This window comes from Halichoeres trimaculatus, unplaced genomic scaffold (assembly GCF_033239565.1).
Source record: "Halichoeres trimaculatus isolate MK-OKI-2021-1 unplaced genomic scaffold, fHalTri1.1 fHalTri1_scaffold_7, whole genome shotgun sequence".
NCBI lineage: Eukaryota > Metazoa > Chordata > Actinopteri > Labriformes > Labridae > Halichoeres > Halichoeres trimaculatus.
In genome coordinates this window covers 10,653,172-10,678,772 of record NW_027437185.1, presented here as the reverse complement: position 1 = coordinate 10,678,772, position 25,601 = coordinate 10,653,172, and the positions used below count along the sequence as shown (strand labels likewise).

At 39.3% G+C, this 25,601-nt stretch overlaps 1 protein-coding gene across 1 annotated transcript; it reads left to right on the top strand.

Moving 5' to 3' along the window:
* The first annotated feature begins 16,065 nt into the window (after positions 1-16,065).
* On the top strand, positions 16,066-24,102 carry hdac3 (histone deacetylase 3). The gene is made up of 15 exons (XM_074674743.1): positions 16,066-16,253; positions 16,943-17,025; positions 17,115-17,257; positions 17,395-17,476; positions 17,761-17,817; positions 17,919-17,974; positions 18,064-18,197; positions 19,703-19,783; positions 20,071-20,144; positions 20,278-20,342; positions 20,809-20,898; positions 20,984-21,042; positions 22,411-22,490; positions 22,690-22,847; positions 22,931-24,102. The coding sequence occupies exons 1-15, from the start codon at positions 16,199-16,201 to the stop codon at positions 22,998-23,000; spliced, it is 1,287 nt and encodes a 428-aa protein (XP_074530844.1). The 5' UTR covers positions 16,066-16,198; the 3' UTR covers positions 23,001-24,102.
* Positions 24,103-25,601: the final 1,499 nt, after the last annotated feature.

The window sequence follows — 25,601 nt, the reverse complement described above, 5'->3', positions numbered from 1 at the left end:
TAGGTTTTAGTGGTATTGAGCAATGAGGATGCAGAATGTAACCATGTAAACCCCCCTGACTCTGTAAAGGTACCTTCACAGAGCAGGAACTGTATCTAGGACGTAGTACTTTTTGAGGAACCATGTGCTTTTTGACCACAGGGACAAGGGTCTAAATTTAGCTCTGGGATAACTGATCAACTTCTTGAAAATGACCCCACAGTGTTTTTATTTCGGTGGATAACGGGCTAACAACACTGAGGAATTCACCATTCAAGCCAAAACACCAGACGATCCCTGTCGCCTGTATGCTTCAAATGCCAGAGATCGACTGATGTCTGGTTGGATGAAACTGTTTGAAATGGAGTTGCCTCTTTTTTTAAAGAGCTGATTCAATGGATCCATCTCTAGTGTAGTAAAGCACATTCAAAACAACTGGGACCAACCCTATTTCTACTCCTTAGCCCTTGGTTTTATACCTGCACATCTTGTGAAGGGGGGATCACAATTCTCCATAAAGTTAAGGTGAAGGGCGAAGGGAAAGAGCTACACTGCTCTTGAAACAAAGACAAAGCAAGTTTTATAACGATCCACCTAACGCTGCTATAGTGACAGCTACAGCTAATAATGGCTACAGCTAATAATGGCTACACTATTGTCAGACCAGAGTGACACGTTCACAGTAAACAGTCTTCACTACAATGAACTGCATTTCATGAATGATTTGTCAGCTATTCAAAAACTACATAATCTAGCGTCTGAATACCGTTAACGTTTGTTTTTCATTGCTAAACTGTCTCATCACTCATGTAATGTAGTGAAAAATGTGTTAAAATGTGTTTGGTCTAGAAATGAATACACTGTTACTCTGCCTTCGAATCAAGTGTTTCTAAGAGATGTGTTTTTTCGCCCTTTTCACTTTGTCCTCAAACAGAAGGCCAGTGGGGTAAATTTGTATAAGCAGAGCTGCTGTGGCCTGTGGAAAATAAGAACGACCTGGACAAGAACCAGCGCTTGGTTTGTCTATACTGATGTACGAGAAAAACAGGTGTTCTGCTGCTTGCTGTAGAAAAAAAGGGTCCAGATGTCTGCATCATCTTTTTTATGCCTCAAGTACATTCATCTTCCTTATCTGAGTCTAGGTCAAGGGGGCAGCAGCGTCATCAGTAAAGATCAGTGGCCCCTGTCCTTGGCCATTTCCACCAGCTCCTCTGGGAGGATACCGCGGTGTTCCCAGCCAGCTGAGAGATATAATCTCTCCATTGTGTCCTAGGTCTACCCCGGGGTCTCCTTCCACATAGACATGGCCCAAACACCTCTGTGTTTGGGGCATGTCTATGTGGGAGGAGACCCCGAGCATCCTCACAAGATGCCCGAGCCACCTCATCTTGCTCCCTGCTGCCCTGTCCTCACACTGGAAGAACTGCACCAATCCTCCTGCCTCCAAAAGGCGGGAATTGGACCCCTCTCACCCCGGACACCACATGTGTAATCTGTTACCGTCAGGCAGGCAGTACAGGTCTATCACGACAGGGACAAACTGGTTCAGAGACAGTTTCTACCCAACAGTGGTAAGGGTCCTATATATATATATATATATATATATATATATATATATATATATATATATATATATATATATATATATATATATATATATATATATATATATATACATATATATATACATATATATATATATATATATATATATATATATATATATACATATATATATACATATATATATACATATATATATATATATATATATATATATATATATATGTATATATATATGTATATATATATGTATATATATATATATATATATATATATATATATATATATATATACATATATATATATATATATATATATATATATATATATATATATATATATATATATATATATATATATATATACATATATATATACATATATATATATATATATATATATATATATATATATATATATATATATATATATATATATATATATATATATATATGTCTTATCTTATTTTCTATTTTGTTTCTGATATTACTTTACTTCTCTCATGTTTGCACCTCTCACTGTTTTGCACTGACTGAAAGGCTTTTGCAATTTTGTTTTACTTGTTGCAATGACATATAAAGTTCTATTCTATTCTATTCTCTGCTCTGAACCCTGTCTCCAAGGCTGAGCACAAACACCCTGAGGAGAAAACTCATTTCAGTCAGTTGTATTTGCAGTCTTGTCTTTTTGGTCAGTACCCACAGCTTGTGAACATAGGTTAGGGTTGAAACCCAGACTGACCAGTAAACTGGAAGCCCTGCCTTCTTGCCTTCTCATCCACCTCTTCACCACAACGGACCAATGCTGCTAATCAGCCTGGCAAATATTTGAACTCCTCCACTTGGGGCAAAGACACTCTTCTGAAACCTAGAGAGGGCAGTCCATCGTTTTTTGAGAGAACTACCTGGAGCCTCAAGTACAGCAGAGAAAAATGAGCTTTGTTTATTCTTACTGTAAAAATCAGCTTTTTTTTTTTTTTTTTTAACAAGTATGCATGTGGTGTCAGGTACTTCAGGGACCAGCCTCGAAGCCATTCCTTGCTGTTTTCCTGAGTTTGGACCTCTGTTTACTTAGTAAGCTCATTGTAATTGAAAGAGACATAAAGATATCCAGCGCAATATTAAACTAAAGCAACAAAAGTGAAGTTATTTTTCTACTATCTATTTATACAGAACATGGACAACCCACTTCTTCCGTACATGCAAAGAGTTTATTATACGCACTGCTTTTCTCATTTCCTGTGATTTCACATTAAGGAATATTCCTTTTCTGTTCCCCTCAGGTCTCACATGACCAACATCTGTGTCACGGTCATAAAAACCTTTTCCTATCACGTTTCAGAAAGTCAGAATCCGACATTTCCGGCCAAAGGTGACACTAAATCTTGTTCCTTATTGCCTCTGTAATTTTTAAATCAGTCTAATAACCTGTTTGACATGTTTCATAGATACCTCACAGTTCTTCGCCACCCTTCACACAGCAGCTCCTTCTGCTTTAACTTTACTGAGCTGTAAAGGTGTCCACTCAGTCACTTCACAGCACTGAGGGTCATGATGATCACAGGTAAAACCTGTCAGTCAGCTGCTTCACTGTTTCTTTCCACCTCTGATGGCTTTAACAGACTGACTGTGGTAACACTTTGGAGATGTAAAGAAACAGGAAAGGAAATAAGGAGGAGGAGGAGCGGAAAAAGAGAAAAGGGAAAAAGATTAGGAGAGATAATAGATGAAAAACCAGGATCACTGCAAAATGAATTACCCAAAATCCCCACTGAAACCTTCACCTAAAAATAAAGTCATGTACTTCCAGTCCTACAGACCTGAATATCTGATGGGACAGAGTTTGTTTGAAATCATGAAAAAAAATCTTGTCTTTGTTTCTTTTACACAGGATTTTTCAAGATAAATAAATAAAAATGTAATAAAAAGTCTTCTTTGTTTATAATAATTATTTAAAGGCCCATCTGAGAAAGACAGCATTTTTGACATGACATGAATAAAAACTTCATGTCCCATGAGCACTTGCACCCACTAACGTAAGGACATGACTCTTACCAACCCCGTTTTCACTACAACGTTTCACCCAAGAACACAAAAAATGAAGTGAAGAAAAATCTACCTTTTTACGCTGAGGGACTATACAGACTAGAAGAAGTCTGTCCAGCGGCTAATAAACAAACCAGAAGTGCAGAAGTGGAGCAGCAGATGCACATTTTTTACTCTGCTACTGTTACTGTTGTTTTTGTCCATTTTGCACATGGGAATTTAAGTTGCCACATTGAAAGTGTAATGTACAAAGCAGAGCCTGATGTTTGTGTTTCCACTCTGGCTTGCTGCTGACACTGCAACAGTGGTGGCGTTTCAGAGATATCCCACTCTGGAGGCCGTTTTCAAAAGTTTCTGTTCTAGGGTCGACTAAAACACTGTTTCTGTTTAAACAAGAGGCTCAAAAGCAACATGACCTGTGCGTTTCATCCAAAACTGTTGCCTTGTGAACGGCCCCTTAACTGATAATTACGTCAAGCTATTGTTTGAAACTTGACAACAATCAAACTTGTAAACTTAATTTGTTGCGTGGTTTAGTAGCTCTGAGACATGTTTGTAACATGTAATGTTTGTGAGTCCTGGTCATGTCCTACCAGCTTTCATCTACCAACTCCAACCTCACCAAGCAGAGCTAACGTAACCTCACTCTTCATTTTATTGATAGACTCTCAAGTTTGAACAGACCACTGCAGAATAACTGCTGACTGTGGGTTGGAATCAACATGAACACAAATAGTTTAGCCCCTGTTTCAGCCCTTGCTGTATTACTCTCCTGTTCAGCTTTCTTCTGCTCTGACGTACCTCTTCTTCCTGACAGCCAAACACAAATCTCTCTCCTAGTGCCATAAATCAATCAGGTCCTGTCCTGAGAAATATCATTTTGAAATAACCTGTTTGGCACCAGTGGCGTGGCGTGGGGATTTTTTTTTGAGAAAGCCAAGTGAGACAAAGCCTCTAATCTGTATCATTTTTAGTGAGTGGGGTACATAAAAGACTTTGTTGCAATTTGTATATCGCTATTTCATGTAACGGAATGACCTGTTAGAGTGCCCAGAGAGCGCTCGTTTTACTTACTTTGAACACCGACACACGCCCTTTCACTCTCCCAACCTCAGTCACTCATTCACACACGTACATTATCCTCTTGATTTAGCTCAAATATCTTATTAATTTACTCAACCGCCCGCTCAAACACACAACCGGCCGCTTCATGCACACTGCTGATGTGCTAACCTCCCTGATTTCATTCAGTGGCTCGAGGATGACGATACTGTGATTTGATTGGTTTGAGGCCAAAGAAGGGGTGGCTTCCTTTGGCACAGTCTTGGTCAATCACAGGTGAGCAGTGTCATTTGATTGGTTAATCATTCTTGCTTTTTTTCACCAAGGGACGCCAACTCGGCTTGGCTTCCTTGCGGACAACAGTGTGAAATATTGTATTTTCACCACTCATTCACCACAGAACATTTATGAGGGCGCTGTTTTACACATCGTAAAATGCTCAATAACTAGAGGACAGAAATGAGGAAGTGATGACAGTGACCAAACGCAAAAGAATTATTGAAACTGTTAAAAATGAGTATTTTTGTTAAATCACAGCTATAGTCTGAAAAAAGAGAGGAAGCATGGCTTCCCTTGGCCTCCGGGAGAAAACACCACTGATTGGCACTGATAATCTTATTTTAAAGAGGCTGTGAGGAGTTTCTGGAAATGCTAGTGTTAGCACCAGGTGATTATGACTCAGCTTCCCGTGAACACTTACTCCACACTGTTGTAAGGACCAATGCCTGTTTGTTTTGAAGTAAATAAATGGAGAAAGGATGTTTTTTGTTTTTTTTTAATCTCCACTTTTTTTTTCAAGCAAACTTTTTTCAGGATACAACTCGAAGAAATTATGTATATATCAACAGTTACATAGCACTATTCTTTGTCTGACACCAAATTATGACCAGGGGCGTATCTAAAAGTGAGACTTTTTCAAGACCATATACAAAGTCCTCACAGGGATCAACCATGATCTAAATCTTGGAGTCAACATGTGGTAGTGGTTCTCAAACACTTCTGTAATAAAGCTCTGCCCCTGCCTTTAAACTTTCACACCAAGCCAATCAAAGCAGGCCCAACGGCCACGCCTCTGCTACCTGCACCGTGTAATTTTTGTGTCAGTCACGTCTGCTGTGGTTAGTGGTTGTGGAGATGGTTGTGAGTGGGATGTCGTATAAATATAATTGCTGTAGTAGGCAAACCACAGGACGGGATATTTAACACTGTTTCTTCAGCATGTGATGTAATCTATTGACGTTAAGAGTTTTTTTTCTAGCAACCAAAGGCTTATTTTAACCTTTACACATCAGTATCTCAGCAGGTAGTTAAAACTCCTGAGCTGTGCAGACTGTGACGGCACACTCACTGTTAAAGGTTGAGCTGGTCTACTGAAACACGGTGCATTCCTCAAAGAATGTTTGAGTGAGTCTGATACATCTTTATATCAAAAGCATTAGGCTGCCTGCCAGCCGAGTCACAGCTGCTCCATTCAAGATAACACATGTCATAAGAAGACTACAATATCACTCCCACATGTTTTCCAGGCTGCTCTCCTCTATCATGTGCTGTCCTCATTCAGAAACCTTCTCAACATGCTGCGTGAAGCTGCGTCTGCATGTGGAGACTCTGTACGATGAAAAGCTGTGTCTCATGGTGGACGTTCATCACCTGACACTTCTGTCTGACACTGCTGAGGGAGTCATGTGATTTAGTTACTAACACCAGCTGCGCTCATCTTAAACCATCTGAATCTGAGTGATTTATTTAAATTTATTTCATTGTGACTTCACTTTTCCATAATCAGGGGAGACATCTGCGAGTTTAAAGAGTGGACTTTGGAGTCAGAGGTCCATATTGTTTATTGATGTTGTGAAGTGTGTCAGGTCAGGGACAGAGTGTGGAGCACATTTGCTTTTTGTTTCACGAAGCAAAGTTTTAAATTAGATTTTAAAGATAAACATCAATGCACTTTGATCAAATCCCTCATTTGGTCTCATTCCAGGTATTTCCTGGTTACCTGTCCGGCTCTGACCGTCTATCTTTGGTGGTAAAATCCAAGCTGCATGTTGGTAATGAATACTACAGACTGTATTAATATTTAGCGTCTGTTAGCCTGGAGAGTTCATTGAAACCATCACGACTAAACTGCACTTTGCTGTAGGACCTGGTTATAGTAAACAAACGTTCCCAGCAACAGTCTGTGTTTGCACACAGTATATGGAGTATAAATATTTGCAACTTCAGATGCTCTTTGAACATAATTCCTCAAAACTCGTGTCTTACTTTTTCTATTTTGTGCACAGGTCGAGGTCACCTCAGGGTCAGGGAAGAGGAAAGAAAGAAAGACAAGCTGGGCTGATTTAGGGTTTCCTTTCTTGCAGAAAGATGCTCAGGTTCCAAAGTAAATGACTCTGGTGTGTTGTCTGCTGTCAGATTCACTTTGCACAAGACAATCAACTTTGACACTAAGCACATCAGTCACTGAACAACCTCAAGTGAGCTAGCAGTCTCAAAGTTAAAAGTTAATACAACACTTTATTAGGAAAAAAAAACTCAGTTTATGCAGATGTTTGAGATGCTAGTTAAACTTTTTTTTTTATAGCAGTCTTAATAGAAAGAGGCAAAGACAGGAAAAAGAAAGCTCTAAATTCAAACAGCAGCCCGTTAAAGTAAAAGTAACCATCTGAACATGTGGGAGCTTTTAACACGCTCCCAGAGTAAACTCCACAAAGACTCACCTGGAAGTTTCTCCAGAAGAGAAGGAAGAGCAGTTAAAGTAAAAACAACATCCAAACAGCTCCTTCAGGCTCGACTGCAGGCTGGATGCTCAGGTAAGAAAGTATCCAGTTGATGTTTTAGTCCGCTCTTGTAAATCCACTGAGGTCTGCTAAAGAGGCAGCAGTATGAGGGCTATGTGTGTGTCTGTGTGTGTCCAAGTGAGTGTGTGTAGACAAGTCCAGCCGTCTGTTGGTCCTTAAAGCATCTGGATTTCAGATTAACTTCTTTCTTGTTCCGTTCTGAAACTGTGCAGTCAGGAATGCTGCTTCTCCATCCCCTCCTACACCTACGCTCCTCCGCTCTTCACCTCCTACATTCATCCCCTCTCGCGCTCTCCCTCTTTGTGCTTTTACTGCCTCTTGCTGTCCTCTGAATCTTCCATTTCACACACACGTCGCTGGGATCATCCTCACTTTCTTCTTCTTTTTCTTCCTCCTTCCAGCTGTTTGCCGCTCCTCTCACCCTCTGCTTTCTTTCTGTTTTACCACTTTGCCTGTTTTCTTTTTTCCCCACACAGTCTCATATTTCTCACTCTTCACCTCCCTCTTTCTTTCTTTTCAGCCTCTTGAGGTGCATTACAGCTTTGGAATACAGATTAGCCAATTATGATGATCTTTCTATAGATGTCAAGCCTGTGCCGGCGGCTACACACACTGACACATACTTTGCCAATGTTGGCAGGCAGTCTGTATTACTAATGTGATCAGCCTAGAAAGATTTACAGTGAATCAAACAGGATGAGAGGCTTTGACAGGACAATGCCCTGAAAGCCCTGATACTGTAAGTTCTCAAACACTGGGACACTAAACCTGGGCTCTGTTGACACAGCAGCACATGCAGGATTGAGGATCTTTCTTTCATGCAGGAATGTAAAGTCTGGGCTTTTCACGACATGACGGGTGGCACACAACAGCTTAAAATGAGCGTGTTTGCAGAGTTTGTTTGATCTTGTTGTAGTTCAGAAACTCTTCACTTTTCTAACCTGTGTCTCTTTAAACAGAAAACATCTTCTACTTTTGTTATTTCAGAGCTCTTTTGTTTACGTGACCTGCTTCTTCCTGTTTTTTTTTTTAGATCACCTTTCTAAGAAATGAACAAGTAACAGCCATTAATGTGTGTGCCTGCAAGCCAAAGCTTGAGAAACCTCTGAAAGAACTTCTCTGTGAACCATGTGCTTGTCTTTTTTTTTTTTTTTTTTACAATGAAATAAGTTCATTTTTCAGTGATGCCTTGTTACAGCCATTTTTATGCCCACATTATATTAGTTTGTGTTATACTATACATGGGTGGAGTTATGAAAAAGGATATAGGTGTGTTCACCAGGTGAGAGGGTGTGTTTTTTTGTCACTGGATGAGCACACAGTTCTTTCACTGTGGCAAACGTCTTTGTTTTGTGTTTTGATTTATTTTTAGAATAAATGTGCAAAAGCAAGAAGGCGTCAACTCAAGTTTACGTGTCTTACTAAACAAACAAGTCAACAATTCAATGGTTGACTTTTGCAAGTGATAGTCAACACATGCCTGTTTCAACACTTCAAAATTACACATCTGGTTAAAGAAACTTAGATAAAGCTGCTGAGGACTGACTGCCCCTGAAAAAACCAAGACCATAAACAAAAACAAAAAGTATTATGGTTTGTTGACTGATACATGATGTGCTCGTGATTGCTAAGAGTAGGATAAGACCCCCTGGAAATTTCTAATTCTTAGATATCTGAAAGGATAGGGCTAATAGTTCAAGAGACTCCTCGTCTACAACATCTGACATTTGCAAAACAAGTGAAGTCATTTATCAGATATGTGTGAACTTTATATACTTTTTTTTTTCCAAATATGTCCTAGCCAGAGACATCACTTCACACCACAATTGTTTTTTCCTTTCCAAAGCACTGTACACACACACACACACACACACACACACACACACACACACACACACACACACACACACACACACACACACACACACACACACACACACACACACACACTTAAAAAAATAAAAAATCCCATTAGGGTTCCAGGTCAAGCAAATCCAGAAGCTGCAAATACTTAGTCACTAAAGTCCATTTGTGGTATGAATTATCTGCACAAAACTACAGCGGATAATTCATAAATCATCCAAAATCACTGGCCACTCACTCCCATCCATAGACACACTGTATCAAAAACGCATCACACAGCGAGCAATAAACATCACCTCAGACCCAACACACCCTGCCCATCATTTGTTTACACTCATGCCCTCTGGGAGGCGCTACAGGTCGTTGCAAGCAAAATTAGACAGTTTTTTTCCACATAGCCATAAGGACATTAAATCAGTCACTTGCAATGCAATGTGTCTGTAACGTTATGTTGTTCCTGTAAAGTGACTGACACTGGAGAATGTTGAGCATGAGTTGCTGTACCGAAGACAAATTCCACCAACTCTGTTGTGTGGCCATTAATAAATGATTCTGATTCTGATGAAAAGCTAAATGAATCAACAATTAAAAGAAAACGTGCTCACTGAAAGACAGATAAAACAGATAGACTGATGGTTCAAAGTTGTACATTCTGAAGCGTTGTTTTTACCAAATTGCTGGTAAAAAAAAATTACGTGTTTTCTAGTTAACATAAATATTAACTTCAGTTATTCCATTTTTTTGCCTTTTCCCCAAAACAGTACAAGTCTTATCCCCATAAGTAAATAATGAAAAATGAAAATTTCCAGAAAGAGGACTTGAATGCAAGGCAGCCAAATGATATCTTCAAATCACCACAACAACTGGATGTGAGAAACATTTCTACGAGGTGTATTAATTTTTTAAAGTTTGACCACAGCCCATCTGGAATGACTGGAGAGCCGGATTTTTTAAACCTATGCTGCAGCCAGCCACCAGGGGGAGCAGTTTTTGTGGCCACCTCACTTGGACGCCCTTTTTTTTTTTTTTTACAGTCAATACTTATCTCACAGAAAGGCATGCAGGTTATCAGATTGGTCTTGGTATCCATACCCAAAGTCCAGGTATTATATTAGTATCAGGCTTGCTCGTTTGAGAAAGGACAGCCAGTGAGACACAGGAAGTATAGGGTAGACATGCAGCAAATGGTCCAGGCTGGGATTCAAACCAGCAACCACTGAAACAAGGATTCTGACCTCTGTATATGGGGTGCACTCAAACTGCTCAGCCAAGGGCAGTTCACGTGATGACATGTTTAACAAACATATACATAGTAAACCCTGATGGCTCACATTGTATCCATGAATTTGCAGCATTAAGGTAACAGTACGAAAGCTACTTTAGATTTTCCTGATGCTCCCTGGTTGAATTTATGGCATGTCTGCAGCTGACAAAGAAAGACAGTTTTATTCCAAAGTATAAACTGTGTGAGCACATATCAGTTCCAACAACAATCCCTGCTCAAAGGAAGCAGTAAACACACCTGCAGAGTTTGAGACTAGCCTTGAAAACTCTCCTGGTTTCAGTTCATGTTTAAGGTTTTTTGGTTACCTGTAGGAGTGATTGTGTGTGTTGATTGTCTCAGTGACAGACTTAAGACATGTCCAGATGTACCCAACAACGGGATGGGACAGCTTCTAGTTCTCATGTTCCTTAAGGGTCAGAGTGGACAATAGACAATAGATGGATGAATGGATGGTGGGATGGGTGAATTGCACGTTTCTCAAGGAGTTTCTTGGAAAGTTGAATCCATAGAAGACCTCATCTGTAAGTCCAGTCTTTTTCTTTCCAGAGATATTTCATACTGTACCTCTTGTCCATTTTCTTCCCTTTACTTTCTCTGATATATGAATCCCAGCTGTGTTGATCTGTAAGTGATGGGAAGAAGGGGAAACTGAAGCACCTGTGTGTCTTTCATCAATCTCTATCACCAGCTCTTGTCACGCATTCTCCGTCTCTTCCTCACTTTTTCTTTCAGAGAGCCAAGAATCCATCAACAGAAAGACTAACAAACATGTATTAGTATATGCCTGTTAATAGGTTAATTATGCACTCTAAACTACCCTGGTCCTGTGGTATCTTTATTTTGGTTTCAAAGCTGCACTCAGAAATGACAGCCAAGTCTCTTTAGATGGCAGCCCTGCCTGCCACAACAGGTTTCCCCTCGTTTCCCAAAGCTTGACGTTACTCATGCTCATGGTATTTTTCAAAGTATTAGCAGTTTGTTTTCATTTTATATCCCTATGTGCCTCCTAATACCAACTGTATTGTTTGAAAAATTCAAGTGAAGCATCTAAATAAACTTCTTTTCTAAGAGCTGACACCAGCGTTATGTTGGACTGCTCCTGATTCCACGTTCAGACCTTTCTCTCAAAGAAAAGCGTAAATGTTGAAGTGGTCTATCAGATTTCATGGCTCTTAGCTTCTGCAGCACTGATGTAGACAAGATCTATTGTTTTATGGTCAAAATGTATAAAATCATGAGACAGACAAGAAGCGAGCAGAGCACATCGAATCAGAAACATGCCTGAAAACATCTGGAATCTTCTGTGTTTGTTTGCATTAAACTGATGTCATGATTTCAGAGCTCATCAATCAATAAGTCCATGAATTTATGTTTCTGTGTGCTTTTACTGTCAAACACAAGTTATTGTCTCTTCACAGGCGGGTCTGCGGCCACAGTGAAAGGTTATCTACCTGCCTCAGAAATATGGAAGAAATTTTTCTTTCTTTCTTCATTTTTTATCCTTTGTCATTCTTTTTTCATTTTATTCTCTTCCTTTATTTGCTTTTACCTATCTTTCTTTTTTTCACATTTCCCCTTTATTTCTTTTTATTCTTACCTTCTGTCATTTGACATTCTTGTTTTTCTTTCATGTCTTTTTCTCCTTTTCATTCTTTTTTTTCTTTCTTTTGGTTTATTTGCTTTGCTTCCTCTTCTTTCGTCTGCCCATCGGGTTAACATCATACCTGCACAGCTTGACTTTTTCAAATCCAGAAAAACATTTGTGTTGTAGAAAATGCCAAAGTTGAAATTGTTGATCTCTCCTTTGGCTTTTTGGAGATGTTATTCTTAGGTTATTCTTATCAAAATAAGTATGGAAATAACACAGTTATGATAACTAATTTTATAACCCTGTAAGCAAACAATGGATGGTAAATAGTGAACCATGGATTTGCTTTATTTTCTAACCATTGAATGAATCATTGTTCCTCGTATCATAACCATAGACCGTATTATATATGGGCATAGTCTCCGTACGTCACCCATCTGTCCCTGAAGAGAGCATTGAAGCCAGCCATCTGTGGCAGCCATATTGGAAATGCTAAGTCAAGAGGTGGGCTTTGAACCTCCTCTAACAGCTACAGGGTGCCAGAACTGTTCGTAACATGAGCTGAGATTCTGATCAGACAAATATCTTCTTAACTACTGTCATACGCAAAAAAATTCAAATTGTGTGTGTGTGTGTGTGTGTGTGTGTGTGTGTGTGTGTGTGTCTGTGTGTGTGTGTGTGTGTGTGTGTGTGTGTGTGTGTGAGTGCCATAAGGAGAAGGAAACAGTGCAAGGTATAAAAATTTAAAAAAATTATAAAATTAAAAAATTAAAATATATGTCACTGATTAAACCTCACTTTGTATAGTTAACATATCTCCATAGCAACGACATACAGGAATTAGTTAATGAAGGCACGTGTGTGTGTGTGTGTGATTGTGTGTGTGTGTGTGTGTGTGTGTGTGTGTGTGTGTGTGTGTGTGTGTGTGGGGAGTGAGTGTGTTCCAACAAACAGGCAGGGGCAGAGACAGATGCTTGGGCCCTAGAGCCAAAATAAGCTGGCGTAGGGTTGTGGCCCTGGCAAACGTCCACACACACACACACACACGCACGCACGCACGCACGCACGCATGCACACCTTATATTTTTCATCATAGATATTATTCAACTTTAAGAATAAAACAAAACCTCTGAACTTCCAGTTGAGTAAAGCTCAGCTTTCAGCTTTGCTTGATGGTCTTCTTTTAGTTTTTCCTGAATATCCTGACTTAAAAACATGAAGAGGTGATAACGGATGGAGATATAGTTTTGATGTGCTAAGGCAGAAGGAGCTCCTATAGGTGCTGAAGTGACCATGGGCAAGGTACTAAACCACAAAATTATCTCACTTTGATACATGCACCTGCTGACAGTCCATGATTTAGAGTCAAGATTATCAGGGCCACAGTTGTTAATTTGTTAATGTCGTTTCCTAGTTTCTGTGGTTGGGTCAAACGCCAACCCACAGCCAGCAGTTATTCTGCAGTGGTCTGTTCAAACTTGAGAGTCTATCAATAAAATGAAGAGTGAGGTTACGTTAGCTCTGATTGGTAGATGACTGACAGGACATAGCTAACCAGGATTTACTGATGTTACACACAACGGACATGTCTTAGAGCACTGGGATATGAGCGCTAAATATTGCTGGCTTCCAAACTACAGTTCAAACTGAGTTCACACAATTTGATTGTTGTCATGTTTCAAACAACACTTTGTAACTACAAATACATTACTACAAATACACATTATCTGTATCGTGCTAAAAGTTGACTTGAACAAGTACAAGTGGTGTTAAAGAGAAGATCTGATCTTCATTCATTTACTTCAAAACAAATGCATATCTTCACAAGAGTCTGGTCTTTGAGACAGCTGGTGCTAGTGCTCATGACTTGATACCAAAAAAAAAACCTACTAATTTGTGATCGTCATAACAGTAAGTAGCTGAGTGAACATATACTTTTTCCAAACAGTGCAATCTGTTGAGATTTACTTCTCATACCCAGACTTCTCTATCTCTCTTTCTCTCTCAGACTGACACAAGCTGTTCCCACTGCCTCCCCACTTGAACTAACTGTAACCTTCAGAAATACACAACCATTTAGTCCAGGTGAGCGCTGCCGTTTAGCTGCAGGCCCCGAAACATGATGTGAGGGGGTCAAACCAGAGGAAGCAAATAAGCAGGAGATAAAGGTTAAATGTACAGCTAGACATTCCAATGCAAACAGCCGACATGCCGTCACACATACAGTAGTGAAGCTGAGCCGGTTACTGTTACGTATTAATGTCAGTCTGTTAAACCCCCTTTGATATTTTGCTTCTGTACAGCTTTATCTAGAAAGTGCTTGGAGTCGCCAAACTGTACGAGTAAAAAATGCTGGTTCACACGCACACTCACGCACACATGCATACTCACACACGCAATCAGACTCGCATGCAAATAGTTTGCTACAATTATAACTTCAAACATGCCCAGGTCTATTTAATGTTGCACGGGCAGCCCCTTTGGGCAAAGCTATCCTGCTATTACAAGCAGACGCACATGCGCGCACACACACATTAGTCACAGCAGTATTCATGTCTTTGTATTAACAAGCTATAACAGTATGTTAAAAATCCAATATTTATCTGATTCCAGTGAATACGCCTGCAGCTACCTCTCAGTGCTGTCTGTATAGTCTGGGTTCACTCATTTGATAATCTGGAAGATCTCCATCAGCTTCTTGTCCAGACAGTTTTTAATGAACAGGTGTTCAAACACAGTTCCACTCAGGTAACTCTTTAGTGCTGTTTTAAATTCATATTGAGCTTTTTATGACTTGGCTTGAGGAGACACGTTTTTCAACCTGAAATTACCCAGATGCAGTCATGATGCACAGTATAATGAAATATCAGAGCGTGGTTCATATTTCAGGTTATGACTGCTCTGAAGACTGGACTCCATCTGAGCTTTTGTTTTTTCTTCTTCTTGTCAACAAGTTTGGTTAATTTAAACACTGTATGATAGGAGTTCCTAAAGGTTGGGCATTATGCTTTGAATAGTGATGAATACATAACATTTACCCCATTAACTACCACCTTAAAAGTGACATTAGCTAAAGCTAAGAATAATTTTAGATTGAGGCAGTAGGGTTTTCAGTGCACCAATCGACAATAAAATATAAGTGACATGTTATAATTTGATAAGTTTCACGTTTAAGCGTGATAAATCATCAGTTATTTAAAAATCCATCTTAATGTACTTGTACTTATCATTATATCATCCACAGCATTAAAAACAGCATAATCTCCTCATGTTTTAACCCAAGTATGAAGTAGAATTTAACCAAATCATATAAGTGATCATTCATTAAGTTGTGCGTACAGTTTCCCCTTTTCGAACCTTAGTTTAACAATAAAAGTAATCACTTTATTTCATGGCAATTTACTAAAATGTTTTGACGTGATAATTCATTGCGTTATAACGTGAAATTTATCATGTTTTGACATGAAACTGGTGTTTTTTTCTGGCACATGCAATTCACTTCTACAGTTCAAAATGCCAAAGACTCTGATAGCTATTAAATAATGGAACCCCAAAATAAGTGATTCATGTTACAGACACATCGTGTCGCACTAATAAGGTGTATTTTGAAGATTATATTTTCATAAAAAAAGAAAAAAAAAATCGCAGACGAGGGCACTATTTACACCTAAATACCTTTGTTTTTTGGGGGGATTTCCTCTTTTCAGACGCGTATTGATTTGGAGTGTTCATAGAGCCCTTGGGTGAACAACTTGTGACCCATTTATATGAGAGAAAATAAATATAAAACGTGAGTCTCACTCATAGACTGTAAAAGGTCTCACTTTACAAAGAAACACTTTTCCAATCTCTTCCCTCTCCCCTCCTCCCATCGCTGCCTTTATCGTCGACGTTTGATGACGTATAGAGGCGGTGTTTACCATGGCGGCTATTTGCTAACTGCATCAATTCTGTTGGCTTTAAAGCTGAAAGACCTTTTTTACAAAATCAGAAAAATATTTTTCATTCAGAATGACGAACAGGACTTCATACTTTTATGACCCCGACGTCGGGAACTTTCATTATGGTGAGTTTGTCCCTGTAGTCCACAGACGCTCCAAGGGAAATGGTGCGATGTAAGCTAGCTACTCGCCTTTTACTGAGGAGATGTACTCGTTTCTTTATTATGCCATCATAATTAGTTTCTTATGAATGTATTTGTTGCATTCAGTGTGTGCTCGAATAAAATAAACGTTACATTTTTATTATCGGCCTATGTGAAGCCTCTTTACAGTTTCACATTATATGTGAATGAATTGAATGAAAGCCTTGTCGATCGCTGTATACCAGTTAGCTGACTGGTTTGGTATTTATGTCAGTGAATGGGTACTTATGCAGAAATTTAAGGGGTATACATGTAAGTTCACAGGGTATTTTCGGTTTGGTTTTGAGTATTTAAACATTTAATGTAAATAAAACAGATTATGAGTTATTGCTTTTACAGTAAGACGATGTACTGCAGTTATGTCTGCCTGACAAATCGTGAAGTGATACAGAATGCCACCAACACGCCAACATGCCGCTTATTTAGTGTTAAGGACGAGACAACTGATCTACTCACCTGTTATTGCATGCTTTTGATAATTATCAGGGCCAAATATGTTGTGCACTTCGGCATTTGAGGTCTCATATAACTATCACGTATTTTAGTATCACTGGATGTGGTTTTGTACTTGGTGGTATCTTTGGAAAATCAATAAAAGTTGTTTTTACCAGGTGCTGGTCACCCAATGAAGCCTCATCGGTTGTCCCTAACACACAGTCTGGTGCTGCACTATGGACTCTACAAGAAAATGATGGTGAGCAGTATGAGAAGATGAGATCACAGATTAAGATGATGTTAATCCAGTAGAAATTTTAAGATTTATCTAATTTTTTCTCTTATAAGGTGTTCAAGCCATACAAAGCGTCTCAGCATGACATGTGTAGGTTTCACTCTGAAGACTACATAGACTTCCTGCAAAAGGTCAGCCCCAATAACATGCAGGGCTTCACAAAGAGCCTCAACACTTTCAATGTTGGAGATGATTGGTGAGTGTCAGGTTTTTGTTTTTGAAAATGTTACATGTGATATAAAATATGTATAAAATTCCACCTCACTTCCTCATTTAATTAATACTTCTAAAGGCCTGACTGTCTGACCGTTATTAAATATGTTTCTGTTTTAGTCCTGTGTTCCCTGGACTTTTTGAGTTTTGCTCAAGATACACAGGAGCCTCCTTGCAGGGAGCTACACAGCTCAACCATAAGGTAACACATACATGCACATGAAGTATAACTTAGGAAGTTAATTACCAGTTGTAAATCAAAGGTTTGTTATGTCTAGCATCAATAATACTCATAAAAGTTAAGATGTTATCAGTTTTTATTTCTTATTTCCATCACAGCCGTTTTAGCTTTCTCATTTACTCTGAGGTGTGTGAGCTGACAGATGCTCACATGTGTGCCCAAAGACATCTTGTACTATAGTTGACTGGGTGAGACTTAGGTGTGATTTTGTGATGTGTTTTAAGTTGATCTTCATTGTTTTCCAGATCTGTGACATTGCCATTAACTGGGCTGGTGGTTTGCATCATGCCAAAAAATTTGAGGTGAGAGAAAAATTCTCTTTTTTGATGTTAAACTCTTCAGTTGATGTCTTTCAGTAATGCCGTGAGTTACTAAAGACTGAGTCTCTTCCCTGTGTTTTCAGGCTTCTGGGTTCTGTTACGTCAATGATATCGTCATCAGTATTCTGGAGCTACTCAAGTAAGAAAATCTGTTCCACGAAAAGCCAAAAGCCTTTGTGACATGTTTGCCATGGTCTGTATCTCTCCTTACACTTGTTCATGCTCCAGATACCACCCTCGAGTTCTCTACATAGACATCGACATCCACCACGGTGACGGTGTTCAGGAAGCCTTCTACCTGACTGACCGGGTCATGACTGTGTCCTTCCACAAATATGGAAACTACTTTTTCCCAGGAACAGGTATTCTGCATCAAAAATGTTTTTATGTTCAAAAAGAATGTTTATGTTTCTACTGAACTCTCAGTGTTGATGAGCAAATAGTGAAAGTGCGACTCGCTTAAGTTAGAGGTTAATCAATCTGATGTAAAATCATTACTAACAGACAGGAAATTCATTTGTTGAATTAAATATGATATAAAGTTGGACATATGTAGCTGAACAAATTGTGAAAATTTGGTGAACAGTGTTTTTCAAATTTTATTTCTAAAGATTTTTTCATTTAATGAGACAAAATGTTAGAAATAAAGTAACTACACACATTTTACAATTTCCAAACCAGCAGTTTAAAGATGTGGTCACACTGGCAAACTGTACTGTGCTTAAGCACGCTTCAACCTTAAAGCCCAGTTCGTTTGGCCACCGTGACTACAAGTGTACGATTCACTTCTCCGTTTTGTTACGCTCAAAGAGGTGGAATTCAGCTCGGTTCACTTCATACACAAGCAAAAGCTCACGGACAGCACGTATGATCCATGATGTATGATCGCCATGACCACTCCTCTCCACGATCATTTTAAACAATAGCAGGGTGTTAGAGGGCTTTGTTGGACCAAAACAACTTCACACACACCAAAAAGTCTCTGAAGTTGTTTCAGTATTCTCTGTGTCTCATTGTGTTGACTCTGATGAGATCACGCTTCATGTAAACAGATGTTTCACTATGACATAGGCGGGCTGGCGTGTGTGATACCTGCTAAAGTCTGGGTCATATAGAGGTAGTGTGACCACTGGTCATAACTCTTCAGCCGGGGATTGGTGCTGCAGGGGAGGGGGGCAATTATTCTAGAGTGCGTCGAGTGACCGATGTGACCATGCCCTAAGAGATTTTCTCAAATCCCACATATTTCTGATTGAATGAAAAGGCAGGTTTTGAATATGTGATATTTCTTTTCTGTATCAGCGTTTTGTGAGTTTTTTCATAACAGTGTGTAGGGGTGGCTACCGAATTAGGTGCTTTTATAGGTACCGACCAAATTCTGTCAAAAGTACTGGTTACTGATTCAGGTAAAATCAGAGGGTACCATGTTTAGGTACTTAAATGCATCCTTGTGACTGTGATGGAGTGAAAGAGTAGGAGATCTTCCATGCTGGACATGAACACAGCATGACATGTTTATATATTGAAGAATTAACTCATTCACTGCCAGCCGTTTTCAGAGCAGAGAGCGTCATACTGCCAGCCGTCAAACATAATTGCCGTCTAAAAATGTCAATGGTGTTCGATTTTTGACGTCGAAATGACGTCTATTGACGTCAATGGCAGCGAAAGAGTTAATATGTTGAATTTAAAATAATTTACATTTTATTATTAAACAAATTGATATTTTTTACCACATACGCACACAAAAGTACTGAAAATTGGTACCTTTGAGTACCAATTGCCAGGTACCGGGAATCGGTACCATATTGTTTCAGATGTGAAAGGTACCCTTCCCTAACGGTGTGTGCTAAACTGCTTCTTGTAGGTGACATGTATGAGGTTGGAGCAGAAAGCGGACGGTACTACTGCCTCAACGTTCCCCTCAGGGACGGAATCGATGACCAGAGTAAGTACAAATCATCAACTAAAGACACACAAAGATCTGTTATTTAAAACCTGGTCCTTGATCCTGATCCGAGCTGATGTGGACATGGTTTAAATGATCAGGAATCGACAGTTTAAGCCAATCAAATCACCTCAATCATGTGCTCCATTTACATCAGCTGTTGTAAACTGAGTGCAGATTGTTGAAAACAAACTATCAGCCTGTCATCCATATGTTGAAGAAGATCTGTTCTGCCTCTGAGCTTCAGTTGGTCTGCTCTACATGTGACTGCTGTGTTTTTGTTTCAGGCTACAGGCAGCTGTTTCAGCCGGTCATTAAACAGGTTGTAGATTTCTACCAGCCCACGTGTATCGTCCTACAGGTCAGTCATTTGAAACCTCTGCTGTCTCTTCTGTTTCATGTACAACTGGCATTAATTAGTGGAATATTCAGCTTGAGTTTGTTGGAAAACAGCTCTTTGTGTTTTATTTTGATCATTCATGTTTTCCTCTCAGTGTGGAGCGGACTCTCTGGGCTGTGACCGACTCGGCTGCTTTAATCTCAGTATACGAGGACATGGGTGAGACGAACTTTTCAAAAAGCAATTCACTGATTAAAACCAAGCATCTTCTTTGAGCAGAGAAACATAACATAAGCAAGGTCAGCTTAGTCTTTTGCTTTGATAACTCGTTTCCCCGGTCCTGTGGAAAAACTGCATCAACACCCCCTGAAATCCTCGGCTAACTACTCACAGAGTTCACACGTCACACATGATTAAATATGACCTTAAACAGGCTGTCAGGATTCTCTCAGAGTGAAGTCTGGTTGATTTAAACTCATTTATAGATTGTGGTTTTTGCTCTTTGCAAACCTCCTGTGGTAAAGTTTTTCATTATTATAAAATTTGTTACATTATAATCAATTTGCTAAATTAGGCCAATTAATGGCACCATTAAAATCAATTTAAGTTCAGTTTCACTGGAGTAACAATGATTTATTGAACATGGTCCTGTACTCATGTGTGTCCGCTCTGCTCTGTCTTTCAGTGAGTGTGTGGAGTTTGTGAAGAGTTTTAAGATTCCTCTGTTGGTCCTGGGAGGAGGAGGATACACAGTGAGGAACGTGGCTCGCTGCTGGTAAGTCTCACGCACAGACGAAATGTGATGCTCTGTGGAGCAGAGAGGAGGTTTAAAATCCTTTGCTTTATCTTCTTTCTTGTAGGACATTTGAGACGTCTCTGTTGTTGGATGAGTCCATCAGTGATGAGCTGCCGTATAGCGGTGAGTGAAGTGGTCGTAGAAATTTAACATGCAGTCACTTCTCAATGAGTCACCACTGAATAACATTGGTGACTTAGTTTAAAACAACTTTGAATCATCCCTGTTAGGAGTTAAGGATTCATTAATTTCAAAACAATTACCGATCCCAAATTTAAAGATCAGTTGAGAATGTATAAAGCAGACTGTGGTTTGTTTTAAAATGAAAACTTGATTTATGAAAGCTTTTCTGTCTTTTCTGGACAATTTGCTCAGCATCATCGATCTCATATGACATTGATCTCTTACCTTTCACAAGCCTAACACTTGCTTAGGTGGCTAGCCAGTATTTGCATTAGTAAGCACACGGGGGGGGGAACTTCAATGGACGATTAGGGCCACATAAAAAAAACAAAAAACAAAAAAAAGAGTTAATTTAGGAGCTTAATCTCAAATTTTTGAGAAAAAATCCAGAAATTTACAAAAAAAAAAAAAAAAAAAAAATTACGAGAATAAACTCGTTTTGCTCAGTAGCTAGGCTATCAGGAGAGCAGCAGCTGCCTGTACAAAATGAGGACTGTGAGTATTGTGTGAAGTTATACTTCAGTTTAGGTTTCCTTTAAGGACCCTGAAAAGATCGCTAAGAAACCCAGGCTTTGTTGTATACTTCTGTAAGGTAAAAAGGGTATTCACGGATTCGGCTTTCCATGGCCAATAACTCATCAGTGGAACTTTTTTTTTTTTTTTTTTTACAAATCAACACCTATCTGCAATCACAGAAAGGTAGACTGAGATCTACAAATGTATTTTGCATTGGCCTCCTTGCAGAGCTGGCTCATGTTTAAATGCAACACTTAAAAAACTTGATTCAAAAATATGAAATAACTTCATCCAGGAGAGGTGTAGCTTCATCAAAATCATTTTACACTTACTTGATCTCACATTTTTCATACTACATTTCATGGATCTTCTGATAGCCTATTGCTATAGACTAAGAAAATGAGCTTATTGTCATAAATTTATAACTTAATTTTTTTAATTTATGATTTTTTTTAAATGCATCTTTTTTCTTAATGTGGCCCTAATCTTCCTTTATAGAAAACAACATCTGAGCTTGGAAAAGAAATTTACACTAGGACTGGTACTAATGCTGATACTGATGGCAATGGCTGTTATGTAATGCAGATATTTTTTTTACTTTCTTAAAAAGATATCAAGAATAATCAGTTTGCATCGAACCAAATTGAATTATACCTAATCAAATTGCACAGTGTCACAGAGATGAAGTGTAATGTATTGATCTTAGCCGTCTAAGTTTCTTTCTGTTTTTTAATGTACAAACATGTACGTTCTCTCTAACTGGTCTCCACCTCCTTGTTTCTGTCCTTCCAGAGTACTTTGAGTACTTTGCTCCAGATTTCACTCTGCATCCTGACGTCAGCACCAGGATAGAAAACCAGAACTCCCGACAGGTGAATCATCATCACACAAAGTACTGACAGGGTTAAAGTATCATAGTTCACAGACCCTCTGAGGAGTCTGTAGAATCTAATGCTACTTATTGTAGCCTCATTTTCCAGGTGTGACAGTATTTTTTAAGAATACCAAGTTAAAGTCAGAAAAGTGTAAATCCTCTGTGCAGTGGCTGAAGCTTTGTTCTCCTTGCTTCAGTACCTGGAACAGATCCGCCAGACGGTGTTTGAGAACCTGAAGATGCTGAACCACGCACCAAGTGTCCAGATCCACGACGTCCCCTCGGACATGCTGAGCTACGAGCGCAATGATGAGCCTGATCCTGACGAGAGAGGAGCAGAGGAGAACTACACCAGGTCAGAAACACCCAGACTCCACTAAAAATCAACAATATCTGTGCACTTCCTGTACCTTACTGTCTTCATCATCACTTCCTCAGGCCAGAGGCAGCTAACGAGTTCTACGACGGAGACCACGACAACGACAAAGAGAGTGACGTGGAAATTTGACCCACGTGAACGGGAGTCGTGCTTTCCTGGCTGACATGTTATGCATCTTAGGCAGTCTCCAAAAAACCTCTCCTGATCCAATCAAAACTTACCTGGAGGACAGAAAAACTCTCAGCCTTACTGTAAAACTCTGAGAAGGTTCTGGTCCTGAGAGTCCTCATCAGCCGTCCTTCATACTGACTCTGTTTCTGACAGGACTGCTGTGGACCTCGTAGATAACATCGCTGAGTCTATTTTCACACGGCGGTGTCTCTCCAGTGTCATAACGGACAGGTTCAATGTATTTTCATAATGCCAGATGCTGAAGCAGAGCTGTACCATAACTGGTTTATGTAACTGTACTTAACTCTTATGCACACAGATTCAGGATCAGCAGAACCAGGTGGTCCCTTGTTTTTGGAATTTACAAGCTGGATGGACTCAAATGAGGACTGAAAACGTCTTGTGTGTGCTTATTGAGAGTCAGATAACCCAGGTTCTGATAGAAACATTCATTTATCTACATCTTTTCCACTCACAATATCATTTATAAAAGTCACAGTTATGATGAGTTCTTAGTTTATCTGAGTATTCACGTGTGACCGCCCATCAAACGACAGTAATTCGTTCCAGAATAATGAGTAGTGAAGGATTTTGTTTCATACAGATTATTGTGTATGTGAAAAGCTGTGAGTCACAAACAGGATTTTTAGCATCAGGCTGAACCATTTGAGACAGAGCGAGCACTGACAAACAAGCCAAACTATGGGAGCTGATCCAAACAACCAGAATGCTTTCTTCTCTTTCCATTCCTTTTATTCTTTCATTTTCTCTCTTAAAAACACTTTCATACGTAGACTTTAAGTGTGTCTGTCCTGTAGATGTGTACGAGGTTGTTTAGTTGCCAAATTACTTTCTTCTTTCACAGACTGGACTCAGTGGTGTGATGAGAGTGCTGAGTACGTTATTATTCTTCAGTCCAGCTCAGAACAGATGTTCATCAGGACACAGAAGTAGTTTTTTTCCAACTGTCCCCTGAAATGTCTCTTAGCCGTTTTCTACGCCTTATATTGTTGTTTGTCTGTTTTTAATAAAAAAAAACAATTGAGTACCCTTTGTGCACCATTTGAAGAACGAAACTTCTTCAGTAAATTATGAAACGTACCACCAGGGGGCGACATAATGGCATTGACGTTATTGCTATTTGTTCTAAAACATAATTTTACATTTTGCTCTGAGTTGTCATCAGGAAAGGCAGCTGTCTTTTTTAAGTTTTGGATATTTAGATAGAGACATTTTAATACATTATTGCGGTTTTGACACCTTGAGTGGTATAGAAAGTAAAACTTGGAATGAAGGACTAAAAGGAGGAGAACCCTGTCAGGCCTGGGGACGATTGTGGTGTGAGTTTCACTTTTATACAGCCCCCAGTTTAAATCTTAATGTCTGACAATATTTTCACGTACCAGCTCTTCCTCTGCCTCCTCACTGGCTCTTTTCCCTGCAGATAGAAACTTTTCGAAGATGTTTGTTTTTCATCCGTTTTGCTGGCTTCGAACGAGTCATAGACGGGTGTGACGGAGAAATTCTGGTCATTTTTCAGAATTAAACATCGTTCAGATAAACCAAACTCAAACAATTTAGGTTGAATATTTTTTATGTGCAACCCGGTTCAGGTCCACGGCCTGGAGGTTGGGGACCACTGCATTAAAAGACACAAGACTGTATTGAATTTATAAAATGATGCTGAAAATTTGTTCAGAATGGAAGATAAGAAATATTTGGGGTTATAACATCCTGTAAAAATCCAGGTCTTGATCCTGTTATATAAAAAAAAATAATGGCTTATTTCCTTTAGATTGCCCTCTAATGGAGAACATCTTCCTTGGTCAGAAGCAGTTTGCTGATATTTACGCAGCACAAAACAACTGACCACTGATCATCTGGTACAAAGAGACACCTGAGGGACAGGTGAGGTTTGATTTCAACTGTCTGTGATGATGGACAGGATGTTTGAGCACACCTAGTGACAGATTGTTTTTGACAGAAATCACTAAAAGAAATAATTAACAGGGTATTATTATGCTACTTTCAGGGTTGATAGATCAGTAGAAGCTGCTGGTCCTAAGTTAGGTTCACAACATGAAGCCTGAAGTTGATCATTGTGACCCTCACCATCTCGTTTTGTTTCCCAGCTTAAATGAGCAGATTCAGACCAAAGCCAGGAGCTGAAGCAGCGAGAGGGTAAGTATCATGTTTCACATTATACAAGATAACTTAATTAAATCTCCCTGAGAAGGCCTGAAAAATCTTTTAATGATGAATCATCTCTGGAGAAACGTCAATCAGAGCTGTAAAGCTGTCACACACAATCTGAAGACGTACCATAAGAAGAGTGAGGAGCTGTACAGAGCAGAGTTTCACACTCGTAATCCAGTCTGACAGAGACGGGAACACAAAGTTGTCTTTTACTTGAGTAAAGTGCTGATATTTAACACATGATTAGGTTTGTAAGATAAACCAGGAAAAAGTAACTTAAGAAAATGCATTCAGTCCTGAGTCCTGAGCTGCATGCTGAGCAGGTCTGGATCTCTCGTCTCTCTGAAGCCACAAACCAAGAAA